General features: G+C 42.2%; 1 protein-coding gene across 1 annotated transcript in view; it reads right to left on the bottom strand.

Annotated features, from left to right (window-relative positions):
• LOC149322956 (synaptophysin-like) overlaps positions 1–19,030 on the bottom strand; it is a 46,882-nt gene that overhangs the window by 24,867 nt on the left and 2,985 nt on the right. The window contains exon 2 of the mRNA XM_089485379.1: positions 13,645–13,710. Within this exon, the coding sequence (XP_089341505.1) occupies positions 13,645–13,710 (66 nt within the window). The remainder of the gene's footprint in view (positions 1–13,644; positions 13,711–19,030) is intronic.

Raw genomic sequence — 19,030 nt, 5'->3', positions numbered from 1 at the left:
AAAGGTGTTGACAACTCCAATTCAGCCTCAGCAGGCTTGAATCACAGGGATTTGATCCCAGAATTTTTACAACTGATCACTCAAAGCCCTGGGACCGAATCAAAAAGTCTGTCTTTTACAAATCATCATCACCATAAGCTTCATCTTTTCATTCTTTTTTTCATTCTGAATATGAAGACATTTGCAAAATTTGACAAATTTGTATCAGAAACGAAGGGAAACAAAATCAACACCACTCCTTAGTTGTGGCTCCTTTCACAGAACAGAATTATACAACGATTCCATTTTTAATGCCATAGTGGTATCTCTTTGGAATTTGTCATTTAAAGGGAGAGCGGACATGTAGAATTCTCAGCCTAAGAGCAATTCCTTTGGCACCTCTGGCCAAACTATAAATCCCAGGATTCCATAGGGCAGTGTCATCACTAGGATTGGCATCACCGGTGTAGTAACTCATGGTGGCACTCCCCCACTGACCTCCTCCCATCCCACACCTTCCTTATTTTTAGTGGGGTTTTTTTTGTACTAACGTTACTCATTAATCATAATTCCCGCATATCCCTGAATGCCATGGTAATAGTTGTGACTTAAAACTACTAGCAAGTTATACATTTAAATTACAATATCACGCGTACATCTTCAGTGCATTTACATGTACATAGTTTCATATGACTGAAGTGAAAATTTGGTGAAAGGTCATATTTTTTAAAAAAAAATGTAAAAAGATTAAAAATAGATATTTAACTTAAAATGTAATTTAATTTTTTAAAAAACCTGGGGTCTCTTCTTTCTCCTCACACTGACCCTCACCCCACTCTTCAGCATTTTAAAAGGTTGCAGGTCGAATTATAGCATAGTAATTTGTGTTGTGTGGAAAGACCCCTGAGACTGGGGATACTCCCTTCCAGCAAGGAGGCTGCATGAAGTGGAGGCTGTGCTGGAGGGATGCCAGCAGGCATCATCTGCTTGGCCAACAGTTCACCCCACTCATGCTGGAAGATGCTCCCGGGCTATTTCAGGCATGGTTGGGGGGGCAATTTTTAAAAAACACATAACAATTAAAAAACCGGTTTATTTGGTTTAAACCGTTTTTTTAAATTAATGTTTAGGATCACACCAACATAGGACTAAATCAGAAAATTAAGTAGCCACATGCAGCTCAGATGTTACAGAGAACTGGCTTAAATGTTAATTGTGCTTTAAAACATGTTCTTTTAAAGCAAGTTGTTTTGGTTGAATTTATGTTGACTGAAGGGTTTGTTTCTGAATGGCATTCCTTGCACTATAAAATGAAGTGATTAAAATGTTTAACTTCAAACAGTCATTGTTGTTCCAGTTGGAAAATGGTACAGTGGGCCATTCGTATCTGCTCAGGTTTGGTTCCAGGACCCCCGATGGATACCAAAATCCATGACTGCTCATATCCCATTATATACAATGGCATAGTAAAATGGTGTTGAGTCGAAGGCTTTCATGGACAGCATCTATAGTTTTTTGTGGGGTTTTTGGGCTATGTGGCCATGTTCTAGAAGAGTTTCTTCTAGAACATGGCCACATAGCCCAAAAACCCCCACAAAAAACTATAAAATGGTGTTCTTTATATCAAATGGCAAAATCAAGGTTTGCTTTTTGGAATTTAAATACTTTTGGAATATTTTCAAACTGGAGAGTTGCACCTGTGGATATGGATGGACAACTGTAATAACTGCCTGACTTTCTCTCTCTGTTTGTGTATATGTATGTGTAATGTGTATGTATGTACACGCACACACACACACACATGCACACGCACAATTGGCCCTTGGTATCCGCTGGGGTTTGGTTCCAGGACCCCCATGAATATCAAAATCCGTGGATGCTCAACTCCCATTCAATACAATGGCATAGTAAAATGGTGCCTTCTATATAAAATGGTAAAATAAAAGATTGCTTTTTGGAATGTATACTATTTTTATATATTGTCAAGCTATGGATGCTTGAATCTGTGGATAAAGAATCTGTGGATACAGAGGGCTGACTGTATATATGACTGTTTGTGTGTGTTGTTTTTGTTGTGTGCCTTCAACTGGTTTCTGGTTTATGGCAACCCTATCATCGGGTTTTCTTGGCAAGATTTCTTCAGAGGGGGGATTTGCCATTGCCATCTTTTGAGGCTGAGAGAGTGTGATTCACGCATGGTCACCCAGTGGGTTTATATGGCTGATCCAGGATTATGGTCACCATAGTCACAGCCTAAGGCTCAAATCACTACACTGGCTCTCCATATATCTATGTCTATCTATGAATAATCAATTTTTAAAAAAGTTTTTCTTGAAACAGATAAGAGTTAAAAAGTATAGATAAAAGATATGTTAATCAAACTGTACACCAAGAAATGTAAAAGATGGCGTAAACTAGAAGGGTAGTATATAGACAGAGATGACATAATATGATGGATTGCAACATAGTTTTTGGTGTTAGATATATGCAGACATCTATATGATTAAGGATACGGATATAGAAATACAGACCAAGATATATGTATATAAGTAATATAGAAATATGGGATATAAAGTAAGGAGCTGATCGATCGATAAATGCACCAGTTTTATAGAAAATATCCGATTAAGACATATATATACAGAATAATTAAGAACTCCCCGCAGGATAACGTTTATATAAAAGTCAGTACATACAAATTCAAGAACTAACAGAGAGGAGTAGAAGTATTATATGTATACAGTCGGCCCTTCTTATACACGGATTTTTTATACACGGATTTAAGCATACACGGTTTGAAAATGTTCCAAAAAAGTATAAATTTACCTTGATGTTCCATTTTTCATTAGGGACACCATTTTGCTATGTCATTATACTTAATGGGACTTGAGCATACACAGATTTTGTTATACACGGGGGATCTTGGAACCAAACCCCAGCATATAACAAGGGTCCACTGTATTTTGCTAGTATGGTTTATTGTTATGTCTGATGTCTCTTGAGTTAATTTTATGTTTCTTTCTGTGTGATTTTAATAAAAATATACCTCGTAAAAAGTGTTGCTGTTGTTTTTTTAAAAAAGTCATTTAAATTAAACCAAAGTTTAAACCACGGTTTAAACCAACCTGGTTTAATCCATTCAACCCTGATTTTAGTCCCATTCAGATCAGAAGCAGGAGACAAGGGCAGCTGGCAGCAATGGGCCAGCAGGGGGCGCTGTTGGGAGAGCAATCAGATGCTGTTTTCCCAGCTGCCACCAGGGGCGCTGTTGCTGCTGCTTCTGCTGCCTGGTCCTTTCTGGAACTGTGAGCCAGGAGCAACTTAATCCAAGCAGGGGAGTGATGCTGATGCTGGGGATGGGCTGGGATTTTGGTTCAGGGTCATCCTTGCAGATCAGCTGAGAAACTCACGGTGCAAGCAGAGATATTTTTAGAGTGGAGGCTGAGCTGGGTATAGAAAAGAGACTAGAATCATTCCCTCTCCTCCTCCTCCTCTCCTCCTCCTCCTCCTCCTCCAGCTTCTTTTAATCCCCCTCCCTCCAGTGCCTGAGCAGAGACCAGATATAATATTAACCCGGCCTGACCCACTTTGCCGTCTGCCACCCCCGAGGAGTCTGCGTCACCACCAGCCAGTTCCTCGGCTCATTCCTGACTCTTTGCAGAAGAAAACTCTGGGAGAATGGGAAAGAGATCAGGGTGCCTTCAAGTCCTTTCCAAATTATGGGGAACCTAAGGTGACCCTATCATGGGGTTTTCTTAGCAAGTTTCATCAGAGGGGGTTTGCCATGCCCATCCTCTGATGCCAAGAGAGTGTGACTTGACCAGTGGGTTTCCATGGCCAAGCCAGGATTTCAACCCTGGTATCTCCTGAGTCCTAGTCCAATGCTCAGACCATTACACCAGGCTGGCTCTCAACATATATCAATATATGAATTGCACTGTGAAGAGCTGGATTCTTGCTAATTGAGTGGCTTCTTGCAACTGCAAATACATTGCACAAAGAACATCTGTTGCAGAGGCTCTTCCACTGGCTGTATGCCCAGAGGATTCCGTTCCCACATAGGCTGCGTCTGCACTGCAGAATGAATCCACTTTCATACTGCCTTAACTGCTATGGCTCAATGCGATGGAATTCTGTGGTTTGTATTCTTGTGAGATATTTAGCCTTCTCTGTCAAAGAGTTCTGGTGCCACAGCTACAAATCCCAGGCTTCGATAGCATTGAACCACGGCAGTTAAAGTCGTGCCAAACTGCATTATTTCTACAGTGAAGATGCAGTCCTACACATGCATCCAGTGCCTGATGGATCGTCATCCCACCCTTTTATGCTCCCCTGCCCCATAAGATTTATTTTTATTCCTACCTGGAAGGAGGTTAGATTAGATGGATCATGGGATCCCTTCCACCTCTATGATTCTATGAAAACCACTCCCTCAACCCAGTGGATACATGCCTTTCTTGTGTACCTTTTTGGGAGCTGTAGTCCAGAAAAGTAACCCTGGAGGCTCCCCGTTTTGATGCCTGAGCCATATTTAGCCACAAGGTTATGCTGTGTGGAAGGGGTAACATTAGCATGCATTTGCTGGCAGGGGCATGCATGCCCACAGTGCTTCTAGGCTGCATCTACACTGTAGAAATAAGGCAGTTTAACACCACTTTAACTGCTATGGCTGCATCCTACAGAATAGTGGGATTTGTAGTTTTGCAAGGCACCTGCACTCTTTTGACAGAGAAGGTGAAAGACCTTGTAAAGGTACAAATCCCATAGGATGGAGCTAGAGCACTTAAAGTGGTGTCAAACTGCATTATTTCTGCAGTGTACATGCACCTAGCATGTCAAGCATATAAATTACTAAGACAGTTTTCAAGGCTAGATGCAGAGGGAACCTCAATATTTGCAGAGGGAAGCTCAATGAGATACATGGCCCAAGCATTTTGTCAGTGTGACAGTAGTGTTTGCAAGGGCAGCAACCGAGCAGCGCATGACCCGAGCAATGTTCTTTGACACCTGGCAACATTACAAAAAGATTGTGCCTTCCAGGCAACAGCTGGTGCAGGCAAAAGGTCTTGGGAGGAGTGATGTGATGCTTGTGGGTTTGCTGAACTATTGGAAGGCATGATCCTAAGAAAATGCAGGGAACATCTTCTAAATAGCAGAACAGAGGTTACACTGGGAAAACAGAGAGATTGAGATTGAGAGAGAGAGAGAGAGAGAGAGAGAGACCTTTTCACCAGCTTTGAGGAGATATTTGGAATGGTGACAAAGCCCAAAGAAATGTCTTCCTCTACTGGAAATTGTTCAGCAGAGGCAGAAGCTGCAATTTTAGTTCATGTGTAGTACATGGTTCTTTTTACTGCATGAAAGGCACTTCTAAGCACTTTGGAAATCTCAGGACAGATGTGCCTCTCCCTGGCGGTGTTGCAAAGCACACAAGAAAAGATGGATTATGAAGTGCTGGTGAACCTGAGAGATAAAGGGATTTAGCGTTTCTGATTCTAATGCCTCTGGGGGTAAAGATAAGCATCTGTGAAAGAAAGGACAGAGAAAGGGATCTATGGAACTACATGTTCCAGCAATGAGAATTTGAAGTTGATCCAGCACTTCTAGATCAGATCTAGGGAACCCGTGACCCTCCAAATGTTTTTGGATTCCCATTCTTATCAGCTTCATCCAGCTTGGCCAATGGTGAGGCATTTGGGGGGAAAGAGTTTTTTAACATCTGGGCAGTAATCCGGTCCTTGGTGAAGTGTCCATGCACTACCTGGTGGGGAAAATCTGGGGCAAATTCAATAAGATTGGTCTGGAATTATTCCAAACCTTCTAGAAGCAGGACATCCAGGAGAGCATCTTTGAACATCTATGAGGGACCAAATAATGACTTCCTCAGCTGCTGTTCTGTTATCTGTGGCTAAGTGTCAAAATGCTGTTTGCTTCTCTTTTGACTCTAAGAGGTTGTCTACATGATTAAAATACTTGTCATTCTAGTCAAATAGAATACGATCTGTTCACATGCAATTCGGAGGAATTCAGACTTTTTGCAAGCCCCCCCCCCAAAAAAAAAACCCTCAGTAAACTCTGCAGAAAAAGCATTAACCATTTCATCTGACATTTCTGCAGAAATGCACATTATTGCATGGGTGGCTGTCCAATTTGAATTGCTGCATATTTTTGGCAGAGAGAGAGCGAATGGGCAGGCACTGTTTTAATTTATCACAATGCTGTTGTGTGTGTCCGCTTAATTCAAACAGATGCGAATTTGCGTGAAAATAGTGAAGACAATTAAGTGTCGATGCAAATGTACAAAAATCTGCAGAACTTCGCAAGATACACAGTATGTTGTCTATGATTGCTATAGTGTGGTGCCAACTAGGCTTTCTTTTGCTATCTTACCCTAATGGATTTCAACAGTTTATTATGGTCATAGACCAGCTTAATAAAAAATAACAGATTTTACCATAAAATACATAGGATGTAGGATATATATAACTGTAACTGCTTTTTGTATAGCTCTGCACTGCTTCTCCAGGAACAAGCGAAAGCAGAAATGCGGACCAAGTAGAGGCCCTAAAGGATGACCCACAAGCGTTTGAAGCAGTCCCCCTCCACTTCCTATAAAGTGGCAGAAACTCAAACCAGAAAGCAAATGTTTTGAATCCATGGGATGGCTAGGGTATGGTTTGAGTCATGGATCTCTCTCACATCATATCTCATTTTTCTCTCTTGCTTGTGTATTTTTGGAAATGCCGGAGCAAAATATTCAGAACAGCTACGTGTGTTATGGTACGTACAGGCACAAGCTGAATTCATTATGCCGAGCTTAAGGACGCAATGAGTATTTCAGACTAGCCTCCCCCAATTGGATGTCCTCCCAGTGTGTTGGACTAGAGTCATTCCCTGTCACTTTCAGCCAGCAAAGGCTATGGCTGTGCTGGTGCGGCAATGGGAGTTGTAGTCCAACACACCAGGAGGGCAGCAGGCAAGGGGAGGTTTAGCTTGTTCTGCTGTCATGCTAGGTAGGGGTATAAAGTACTCTTCCATCCGTTCTGTGTTGTTCTTTGATTAAAACAAGTAGCGGTAGTTTTTCTGACATGTCTTCTATACTTTGTGTGCTAAATTTTTAATTTGGTAAGTGTACATTTTGTATCTCGCCTGCATGGGACAATTCTGTATGTTTTGCAGCATTATTTCCCAACTTTGTGGCATTTTTTTTTAAATGAAGGTTTTAGTCCAATAAACCTTTAGGCCATAACCCAGATGTGGGCAAAAAGAGAGGACCACCACAGGTTGCTGGATTCTCTCCATACCTCTTCACCATCATTGGTTAGAGCTGATGAGGAAAATCAGCAAGAGAGATTTCACCGCAACATTAGGAAGAACATCCTGACAGTAAGAGCTGTTTGGCAGTGGAACATGCTGCTTTAGAGTGTGGTGGAGTCTCCTTTGGAGGTTTTTAAACAGAGGCTGGATGGCCATCTGTCAAGAGTGCTTTGACTGTGTGGATGGCCCTTGGGTCTCTTCCAATTCTATCATTCTGTGCTTCTAGACACACTGCAAGCCTGGTAAACGAAAATATCTAAAATCATTCCAGATCCCAAGGCTTGGGAATCTAACAGGGCTGGTTCTAATATTGTGGTTCCTCCTTACTGTATTAGAGGTGAGGTTTGAACTCCTTCTTTGTGGATAAAATGGCATTCACTTATTTTGGAGTTGCTGGTTTTGTTTGGATTTTCTTTGACATTATTCAATAACAACTCAATACTGCTCACCAGCACTTTTCTTATTAGAGTCCTAGATCATACTATTTACAACCTAGGATATATTTTTAATGCAGTTTAATTACTCAGAAATGGCCTTCCTCAAGTAGGTGCCCTCCAGATGAATTGAACTCCAACTCCAACTACATGAAGAGAGCTAATTCTGTGGCCCATTATACACCTCAAGAAAGCTGACCAGGTTGAAGACAACAAAGATCTATTATACTAGCGCAGCACAACAAATCACCAAGGAGGTTAAACCAGGCAATAGAATTTGGGTGGCAGAGAAAGATTTTGGTGCCTCTACACTGTAGAAATAATGCAGTTTGACACCATTTTAAGTGCTGTAACTCCATTTTACAGAATCCTGAGATTTGTAGTTTCTGGAGGCACTAGCACTCTTTGGCAGAGAAGGCTGAAGGCCTTGTAAAACTACAAGTCCCAGGATCCCATAGGACAGTGGTTCCCAACCTGTGGGTCGGGACCCCTTTGGGGGTCGAACGACCCTTTCACAGGGGTCGCCTAAGACTATCGGAAAACACATATTTGCATGTAGCAATGAAAATAATTGTATGGTTGGGGTCGCCACAACATGAGGAACTGTATTAAAAGGTCGCGGCATTAGAAAGGTTGGGAACTACTGCCATAGGATAAACCTACAGCACTTAGGGGAGCCCTGGTGGCGCAGTGGTTAAATGCTGGTACTGCAGCCACTCACTCACAGCCACAAGGTTGTGAGTTCAATTCCAGACAGGGGCTCCAGGGTCGACTCAGCCTGGCATCCTTCCGAGTTCGTAAAATGAGTACCCAGCTTGTTGGGAGCAATTGTAAACTGCTTAGAGACTGCTTAGTTCAGTATGAAGTGGTATAGAAATGTAGGTACTACTGCTATATTGTTATTAAAGTGGTGTCAAACTGCATTATTTCTACAGTGTAGATGCACTCTTTGTGAAAGAGAAATGACCTATCACCATCCATCAGGTAGGTTTCCTGGGCAAGAACATGTTGCCATGTTCTTCCACAGCTGCCTTCCCTTTCAGTAAGATGGGGGCTTTCTTAATGGATAGTGCCACCTCTTAACTAGGGAAAAGTGCTTGAATTTTCCACCTCAATTAACCAAATGTCCATGCTCTTCCCAACTTTTCAAAATATTGGTGGTTTTCATTGTTGTTGCTGTTGGTTGTTTTTAACATTCATTTCTAGATTGAGGATATTTTACTGGACTCATAATCAATAATGAATATTCAAGATTCATAGGCCATTTTGGTGTATGATGAGAGTCAGTGTTTTATAGTGGTTAGAGCAGGGACAGGGAATGTGCATGCCTCCCAATATTGTTGAGCATCATGTCCTGTCATCATCCAGGCTGATGGGCAATGTACTCCAACAACATCTGGAGCACCGCACATTTTGCTGCTCTGTTGAACTGGGAATAAGGAGACCCAAGTACAAACGCCTACTTATTTTAAATGCTTACAGGGTGATCATGAACCAGTCAGTCTGCCTACCTCACAGGGTTGGTGTGGGGTTGAGTGGAAAGACATGGGTATTGTCTTTATGTGTGCTCTGACAGGGAAACTACGAGATACAGTTGGCCCTCTGTATACACAGATTCCTCATCCATGGATTCAAGGATCCATGGCTTGGTAGTATTTTAAAAAATGTACATTCCAAAATGCAAGACTTTATTTTTCCATTTTACTTAAGGGGCACCATTTTACTATGCCATTGTATTTAAGAAGACTTGAGCATCCATGGATCCACGGAGGGCCCTGAAACCAAATCCCAGTGATACGAAGGGCCCACTGTATAAAGATAATAAATAAATGTTGAGAAGGGAGAACTTATCAGGAGCAGCTCTTTCACAAGCCTCATTAAAACTGAGAGGATCAGTGCAAGGGCCACCAGCCATGTCCATGGTCTTTGTGCAAGATAAATTTCATGTCGGTGGTGCCCATACACACACACACACACACACACAATGATAAATACTGAGAGAGGCAGTATAGTGTAGAGGTTTCAGCCCTGGACTTTGACATCAGAGGACAGAATTCAAATCCCTGCTCAGGCGTGGAAACACACTGAGTGACCTTGTTCAAGTCACACATTCTCAGCCTCAGAAGAAGGCAAAGGCACTCCCCTCTGAACAAATCTTGCCAAGAAAACCCCTATTTAGTTTCACCTTAGGGTCACCATAATGACTTGAAGGCAGACAAGAACATCATACTTAGTGGTCTGACAAATAGCAGAACAGAGGTGTTTTCATCTGGGCTGCACCTACACTGCAGAATTAATGCAGTTTGACACCGCATTAACTGCCATGGCACAGTGCTGTGGAATTTTGGGCTTTGTAATTTTGGAGAATATTTAGTCTATTCTGTCAGAGAGCTCTGGTGCAACAACAAACTACAAATTGCATGATTCCACAGAACTGAGCCATGACAGTTAAAGTGGTGTCAAACTGCATTAATTCTACAGTGTGGCAGCAGCTGAGGGACATACAAGTAAATGAGAATCAAGAAAAACTCACTGGGGAGGAGGGCTTAGGAGAATTGGTCCAAAATTATGATATTTTCAGATCTGTAAGAGGAGGATATATGTCTGAGGTGAGTTGTTTAGAAAAAGCTCTGTGAATACTTTGCATGCAGAAGATGTAGGAAGAAATTTTCTGCATGGCAGGTTTTCCCAACATGGAGCATGCAGATATTGTTGCCAGTGAAATGAATCTTCTTCTGGTTTAGCATCCTCTTTCCCCTGTGCTTATAATGGGCTGTTCTTTCAGTTTTTGAAGAGTGCTGCACGAACATTCATGCTTTTTTCGAGTCATTTACCACTGTACTAATCCAAACAAGGGTAGTCAAAGAGTCCCTGGTGTGCCTTGGATCTACTGTAGGTATTATTGTTGCAAAGGTACCTCTGAAGAAAGATACTATCCAAACATTAAAAGGATTTCGACAAAAGAAAGATAAAAGTTTTTTTCACTGCTTCATTGGCTACAAAATGTGGAGAAAAGGTTTCAGCCATTTTATGGAGCTAAGAAATTCCTTGGATGCTGGACACATGCCATTCTTAGAAAAGTTGATTATTTGAACTAAAATTCCCTGAATTCACCAGCCAGAAGGGTTACTGGCAATGCTGGGGAAAAGATTCTGGGAGATGAGAGTCCCAAAAATAACTTTCCCAAGCTCTGCCAATATGTTATGATTTTTGTTAATACAGTATTGACATGTAAATCTTTATATATCCAAGCTCACACTCTTTAGCTGTAGATCAAAGAAGTCTAACAATCATATTTATGGAAGCCTCAGCAGCCAGCATTTTACGTAATATTCATAAGCTTTTCTGGAACTGTCAGTTTTCCCTTGAAATGGGATTTCCATTAACTCTGTTCACTCATTATGCTGATGTGTGTTGAATCAACAAGCAAAACGGAGAATGCACCAATCTGCCTGACCTCCGCCTCCAGTTCCTTCACTGTCCTCATATGGAGAACACCAAATCTGAATAGAGATGTTTCCCCTACATGCAGAAGCTCTCCACACAATTAGGAAACACTAAGTTTGTTTCAATTTCTAGTTGTTGTTGTTGTTGTTGTTGTGTGTCCTCAAGTTATTTCTTACTTATGGTGACCCTAAGGCAAACGTATCATGCAGGTTTCTTGGCAAGATTTGTTCAGGGAAGGTTTGCCATTGCCATCCTCTGAGGCTGAGAGCCTATGACTTGCCCAAGGTCACCCACTAGGTTTCATGGCCAAGCTGGGAATCAAACTCTGGTCTCCAAAGTCTTAACCCAACATGCAACAGTTCTGGAAATGTATGGGCTTGAACAGACAGGCCAAAATAAAGCTGCTTTGGGTCACTTTGGAGGTATGCTGTTTAAATGACACATGCATCTTAAGAGGCCAGAAGCTGTGCCAAAGTGTGGCTTTGGTGCAGCTTCCAGCCTCTTAGGATGCATGCCTCATTTAAACAGCATACCTCCAAAGTGATCAGAAGCAGCTTTATTTTGGCCTGTCTGTTCAGGCCTGTATGTGCCAATTAGGAAAGAGAGAAATTGGGGAGGTGGACCTAAAATATGCCCTTCTTCATTCCTCTTTGTGTGTTGAAGAGGTCTATTGTGACATATAGAGTGATCTTGGAAGCAGCTGCAGAGAAACTTTATTATAAAAAGTGGCCATGGCTGAAAACAGACAATTGGAGAGACAGTTGGATGAGTCAGTGGGGGATGAATGTATACTGGTTGCCTGGACTGACTGAAGGGCAAGGTCTGACATAACTCAGGTTGAATATCATTACATGGTTGGAACTAAATGCTGGAACTTGATTAAGCATTTACAGTTCTATAGGATACAAGAAAGCACATTAATTCTCTTGTTATGTTGTTAACTCTGACTCAGACTCTCTTCCTTCAACCTCTTGCAAGTGGTGCTTATGCTTACCACAAAGAACACAAAAAGTTAACACAAACACATCCACACTAAGGGGTCACCTGGATGCCAAGAAACCCAATTCGGGAAAGAGGATAATTGGGTGAACAAGGGCAAGGTGAGTGGCAGGATTATGTAGGGGCTGGAATTGTGGGCCAAGCTAGATAATGGGGTCTGTCACGTACATTTGACTTGCATTGCAAATTGTCTCAAGTGGTTTTAACTGTCTTGTAATGAAGAAGAATGAGGCGATTGTCTTGGTTGGCAGATGCAGGCAGGAGGGACATAAAGAGGCATCCTTTTAGTTGTTCCCCCCCCTCCCGGCTGGAGTTGAGAGCTGTGTAGGACACACAACATATCCCAAGTCTCCCTATACTAGCCTGCAGTCCCTCAGGTGTTGTAGAGGACACCATCCCAGTGTTTTAAGTAAGAATCGGCTGCCCAAGCTGTCACCTTGTGTACCTGAAGTACAGACAGGATGCCCTCTTATCCTTTGTTTCAGGGAGTACAACTATCTTGGTCTAGCCCTGATTCCTATTCGGTTCCTAGCACACCTTTCTTCTCTTTCCCTTCTCTAACCCAGCTTGACATACGTCTAATAGTCACAATCCTTTACAACATCATGGCATCCCAAGTGTGTGTGCATGTTTCTCTTTTTACTTTCCATGACTCCTTCCAGGTTGTTATGGTCACAGCGATTGTTCCAGCTGATCAGAAAAATAACAGCCTGGCTTGCTTCTGTGGCCTTAAATATAGGTTGACCTGTAGAAATCATCTGGCAAAGGCTAATGTCTACAGTTCAAGCTATTGGCACAACCCCAGGGGCTATTTTAAAAACTGGCCATTGTTGCGATGTTGAGATCCTGTTGTGCTATTTTGATAGCAGGGCCACAAGCAGCTTCTTACCTTGCAGCAGAAGCTAGGTTGATATGATGTGGGTTTGAGTGATGGATCCTTGTTCTACATTCAGGAAGCACCCCACCTTAAGCAGCTAAGTCCAGTCAGTTAGGAAATACTTTCCTACCCAAAGTCCTGAAATCATGTAAAGATGAATGGGATATCGACAGGGGACAGGGAGCAGAATTAGAGCGACCAGATTCAAAACAGGATAGGGCTCCTGAACCTTGTGAAGTGGAACTTCAGGTAGGGTGTGGAAGTGGCCTGGCATTTTGGAGATCCAGGTCCTAGTTCCCATGAAGCCATGAAACTCACGTTTGACCTTGGACCAGTCGCAATATCTTTCTTCAATCTGACCTACTGTATAGGGATGTTGTTGTGAAGATAAAGTGGGGAGAAGGAAAGCCATGTGACTCTCCTTGAGACTACTAGAGGAAAAGATGGATAAAATGAAGAAAATTAATAGGAGCCCCATCCGCTTTCTCATTTAGCCATTCTAACCAGAGATGGCAAGTGTGTGTGTGTGGTTTCCTTCTGTGTCTGTCTTTGAAAATTGGACAGAGAATGACGTTGTGATCTTGGACTCACCCATTCTAGCAACTTCACAAAGCCCAAAGGCTCCTTGAAGACCCGGAACTGCCCAACGGCTACAAGCTGTGGAGAGAAAGGAGACGCTTTGGTTTAAAAGTCCCTGGATCTAATGAACATATGAGGCCACCTTTGGCCCAAATCAGAACCATCTGACCCACTACTGTCTCTTCCAGAGCATGGATATTTTAAATGTTTTGGACTACAATCCCCAGAATCCTCTAGATGCCACGCTGGCTGTGAGATTTGCAGTTCAAAATGGTTTGCATTTCTCAACTCTGGCCTCCTTCACCTAACAGTGGCCCTTCAGAATCACAGGTTTGGAGTCTTCTAACTGGAGATACTGAGATTCAAACCAGGGACCTAATTGATTCCCTTACATGTGCCTTGCCACTCATCTGAAGCAACTTCTCCCTTTCCATTCCAGCCCTTTCCTCTCTTGGAGCTGTGAGGCGAACAAAACTTTTTCCACCTTGACCTCTCAACTGTTCCTCTCCTTGAATCAACTAGCCCCAGTTTATTTATTCATTTTATTCCTTCCATCGTTTCTGTGCTGCCCCAGATCAGGAACTCCCTGTTCCACATTTTACAGTAATATCAGTTTCAAATACAGAACAACAGAACAATTAGCATTTCAAACAATTTTTAAAAACATTCTAAAATAATTGAACAGTTAAGAAAGATAAAGTTAAAACAATATCAAAATATGGCTATATACAAACATTGGATGAAGCCATTAGGCCCCCAAAGCTTGTACGAAAACCTAAGTTTTAAGTTGGTGCTGGAACAAAAGCAGTGTTGATGCCAATGTCTCCAAGGAGAGGATATTCCACAATTTGGAGTGCCACAGCTGCGTTTCCATGGGCTTTGGCCAGACATGTTGAAGAGCAAAGGACACAGATCTCCACCAAACATAATGGAAGAAAAAAAGAAACTCTTTCTTTATTTTGATTGTGTTCTTCAAGGAAACAGGACAGGAATTTGTTCCTAGCGTCACACAGGGAGCTGGGCAAAGAACCGCAGGACTTCGGCTCCTTTCTAATTGGGTACGGCCTTTTTTCGCTCACTCAGCTGCTCCTCCAATATCCCAGAAGTCCTGGCCAACTGAGCTGCACCGTCCATATCTAGGACATCCTGACCTGCACAGCACAATTTAAATATTTAGTTGTTTAATCTTGTCTTGCTGTTGTTCTGCCCAGTGAACACCACGGATCCTATGCTGGCTCACTGAACATTTTAAATAGAAATGGGATGAAATGAAAAGTCAGGACATAATTAAAGTCCTCATCACAACTACAAGTGAGATTAGGCTGAGTTTTAAAACAACTGAACAGCAAAGATGCATAGTTTAAACATGGTTCCAAATCGTAGCTGTGGATGCTGTATGAGATCACGGAAATAAGTAAGGAAATAATGAATGCCTGCTGAGAGATCAAAATACCAGCCCACAGAGGAGGCTGTCTTTGTAGGTTACTGCACTGGTCTTCTTTCTTTTCAGCCGAGCTTCATATACACATTTTTGTGAAGAGTTTATATGTAATTCTATAGCATCCTCTGTGTTAGGTGTGCCTGAAATATGCTGCAGTCCCTCCCAAATTACAAAGAAGTGGCAGATTTACCATCTCTCAGGTAAAGCTCCCTTTGGCATATTTGTCTGAATTTCTGTTCTGGGCCCATCTCCTTCTAGTAACCCATGCAAAGACACAGGAGGATGGTGGGCCCTTCTTTCACATTTTAAAATCAAATCTTTTTCAGGCTTAAGAGAAAAACATGCAACCGATTTTAATTTAGCAATCAGAAATCTGGCCTTCACGAAGCATTCAAAAACACTGTAAATGATTTCCTTGAAACCTGAAGGACACTGGTTAGCACCAATCCACTGGCACACCAATCCATCTGCACTGTAAGAATAATGCAGTTTGACATCAATTTAAGTGTTGTAGCTCCATCCAAAGAAATTCTGGGCTTTGTAGTTTTACAAGGTCATTAGCCTTCTCTGTGAAAGAGTGCTGCTGCTTCACAAAGCTACAGATTTTAGGATTCTGTAGAATGGAGCCATGGCAGCTAAAGTGGTGTCAAACTGCATTATTTTTACAGTGTACATGCACCCAGAGGAAAAAACCTCTGCTTCATTTACTTAACTCATATAGATATAGGGATGTGTATCCCTGTACATGTTTGCCGATGTAGGAGAGAGTTTGTACACCAAGAATGGGAAGAAAGTAGCTCTGGATCTGACTGTAGGTTGATCAATAAGAATTTTGCTGTGTAATTGTTCAAAGCCCCCATCCTGCCCTTACTCAGAATGGATTTTTGTGTGGAAGGACTCTGCTACTCAGGAACACATTCCTAGGCCTGGGATGCCTCAGTTCCAACCACATGGTTCTTCCTGTGGTTGGTAGATCTTAGAGTTCTACTAGAAAACAAAGTTGATCCTGAAAGGCTGAAGGCTGTCTATCCCTATGTATGTATGTGTGTGTTTTTCCCCCCTTGTCTTGGTCAACTTTGGAGAGCAGGAAGATAAAAGTACTTGCCAAGCCTTCAAGGGCACTGCAGGGCCAATGATGCTATTCTCATTTTGCACTCACATAACATCATGAAGAAAATGAACCTCTTGCAGGTTAAAAATGGTCAACTGAGGCTGGCTCAGCCAAAGTGGCTTCAAAACCTCCAGAACCAGCAGCTTTGTGCCTTGCAAACCTACACGAGTCCTTTACCCAAGTGGGTGCAGCCCTTAATATGTAACATCTTAATCATGTTACATACTCTGGCTGCCACAATCAGATACTTCTTTGCAAGTCAGTGCTGCTAAATAAAGTTGCTAACTTGTTGAGTCAAACTGAAATGCTAGGTTCTGTCAGGTAACTAATAGCAGTGCTTACAAAAGGCAATATAATCCAAGTTCTACCTTTGGATCCCCTGGCCTCTTACTCATCAGATTCCATTTTGGGATGCCTTCGGCCACTTTAGGTTTTCCCCAAATTTGTCCCTGCCTTGGCTATTTCTTGCCCTGTCTGTACCTGACTTGTGCCCAGGGAACCAATATGTTAATTGCATTTTTCTTCACTTACTCACCAGCAAAATCAAAGCAGTCACTTAACTCCCTTGCCACCATCAATGCTATGCCAACCCTGTTTCTTTGCTCTTATGGACCATGCTGTCTTCTGCTTCTTTCCCAACAAACTCCCAAGAACCAAGAAGGGCAAGCTAAGAGCCTTGCAATAGGCCATGCCATCTGAGATCCTTTTGAATATTGCCACTATTCTGGAAGAAATCCATAGAAAAGTATTACCGCTCAGAGACCATAAAAGCAATGAATGCGTCACACACCTCTTAACAAGAGACTTCTTTGCATAACATTGCTTCCTATAGTACAAAGTTTATATTCTATAAAATTGCAGTCACATATATCTCTCCTACAGTACACAACACAAAGGATGTGTGTTCTTTTGAAGGCTGAAGCCTCCCATCTGGAAACAGAGGAGGAATACCTGGCATTTTATTTGAAGTTCTTCACCTATATTACCTCAGCAATCCCTACAACAACCCTTTGAGGTAGGGCCAGTTTTATTATTCTCCTTATTGCAAATGGGGACTAAGGGGCAGTGACTTACCCAAAGCCACTTTGTGAGATAAGAACTTACACACACTATACTTGATCTTACCCAAAAGGCTAATTTAGGACTTTGTGGCTCACAATGCTATCTTATACACGTTTACTTGGAAATAAGTACTGTTTTGTTCAATGGGGATCACTCATGAGATTTCAGGCTTACGTACTATACACTCTGGTATAACATGACGTTGTTGTTGTGTGCCTTCAAGGTGTATCTAACCTATGGCAAGCCTATCATGGGGTTTTCTTGGCAAGATTTGTTCAGAAGAGGCTTGCCATCCTCTGAAGCTGAGAGCATGTGACTTGCCCAAGGTTATCCAGTGTGTTTCTATGGCTGAGATTGGATTTGAACCCTAGTCTGCCGCTGTCCTAGTTCAATGCTCAAACCATTACACTACAGTACACTGACTCTGTAACATGAGACTATCCATCCACAATGGTAAAAGGTACTATACAACCCTTATTTACAAACCCATGACCCATACCTCCTAACAAATAGAGAGAAAACCAAAAACTTCAACGGCAGCACAGCTTAAATAACAAGCCACTTTTGAGAAACTATTCACAAACTCCTCATCACTACCACCAACCACAGTCTTAATTCTGCCACACCACTTTCTTTTTGCACTGATTCACTACTGAAAGTGAATAACTGTTCCAGTAATGACAACACATCCCTGTTTTGCACACCCACACATGAGCACTGCGACACCACTGCCTACGCACGTCATCCAAGACCTAAACCATCCTCTGGACACCATGCATCATTTCTTCCCTGCACAACAGAGCAAAAACATCTCTCTTGTTCAGAATCTTTTCATACCAACTTCATTTCCCATTACAGTTCCATGTCTCCACAAAAGTGTACCTCACTAAATATCCCCACCCCGGTACTTGCTGCTGTCAATAAAATCATTTAGCTTCCTCACCTCACCTATCCAAAAAAAGCAGATACATTCAGAAGTGCAACCAGACTCATCCCCTCTCTAAAGACATGAACCTTGCTGAGACAGTTTGTTTGGTACCCGATTTGCTTCCATGGCTGGTGCTTTGCATTCGAGTAGCTAAATACTAGCCCCAAAGCAACAATTCCACATAAAATGATCACACAATCAAAATCAGTGCAAATATCAAAAAGGCAATCTGGAAAAAAAATCGAAACCAATAGTGCAAGCAGCCTTCGCTCCACCCCCGAACATTGCACTCATACAAAAGCCAATACGAATGACCGTGATTCACTGACCAAAGACTCTTTGGCATTTATTGAAATATAGTCCAGCAGATCCTTTCCCCATCCCTGCCCATGATTCTTGTCTTGTGTTATTTCCTAGAATTTCTAAACAGGGGAAAAGAAGATGCCATTTTGAAGCACACTTACTAGGGACCAAACCTTTGCAAGAGTGAAGGCTCACTTCTTTATGAACAACATCCTAGACTGAGGCTTAGCTATGAGAAAAAAGCCCAATCCAAAGAAATTCTAGGTTATTTCTTCAAATTCCTTCCCACCCCACGTCCCAACCTCTTGCTCTTCAGCAGGTGCTTGATAAAGGGCACAGAATATCTTAGAACTCGATGCAGCCAATTCTAAATTTCTGGATTTTCTCTCCTTTGCAAATCCTTGTTGTTGTTGTTGTTGTCGTCGTCGTGTGCCTTCACGTTGTTTCTGACTTATGGTAACCCTCAGGTGAACCTATCATGGGTTTTTCTTGGCAAGATTTGTTCAGAGGGGGTTTGCCATTGCCATCCTCTGAGGCTGAGAGAGTACGGCTT

This window comes from Sceloporus occidentalis, unplaced genomic scaffold, assembly GCF_023333645.1.
Source record: "Sceloporus occidentalis isolate IW3139 unplaced genomic scaffold, rSceOcc1.0.p SCAF_1, whole genome shotgun sequence".
Lineage (NCBI taxonomy): Eukaryota > Metazoa > Chordata > Lepidosauria > Squamata > Phrynosomatidae > Sceloporus > Sceloporus occidentalis.
This window is presented reverse-complemented; position numbering and strand designations above follow the sequence as displayed.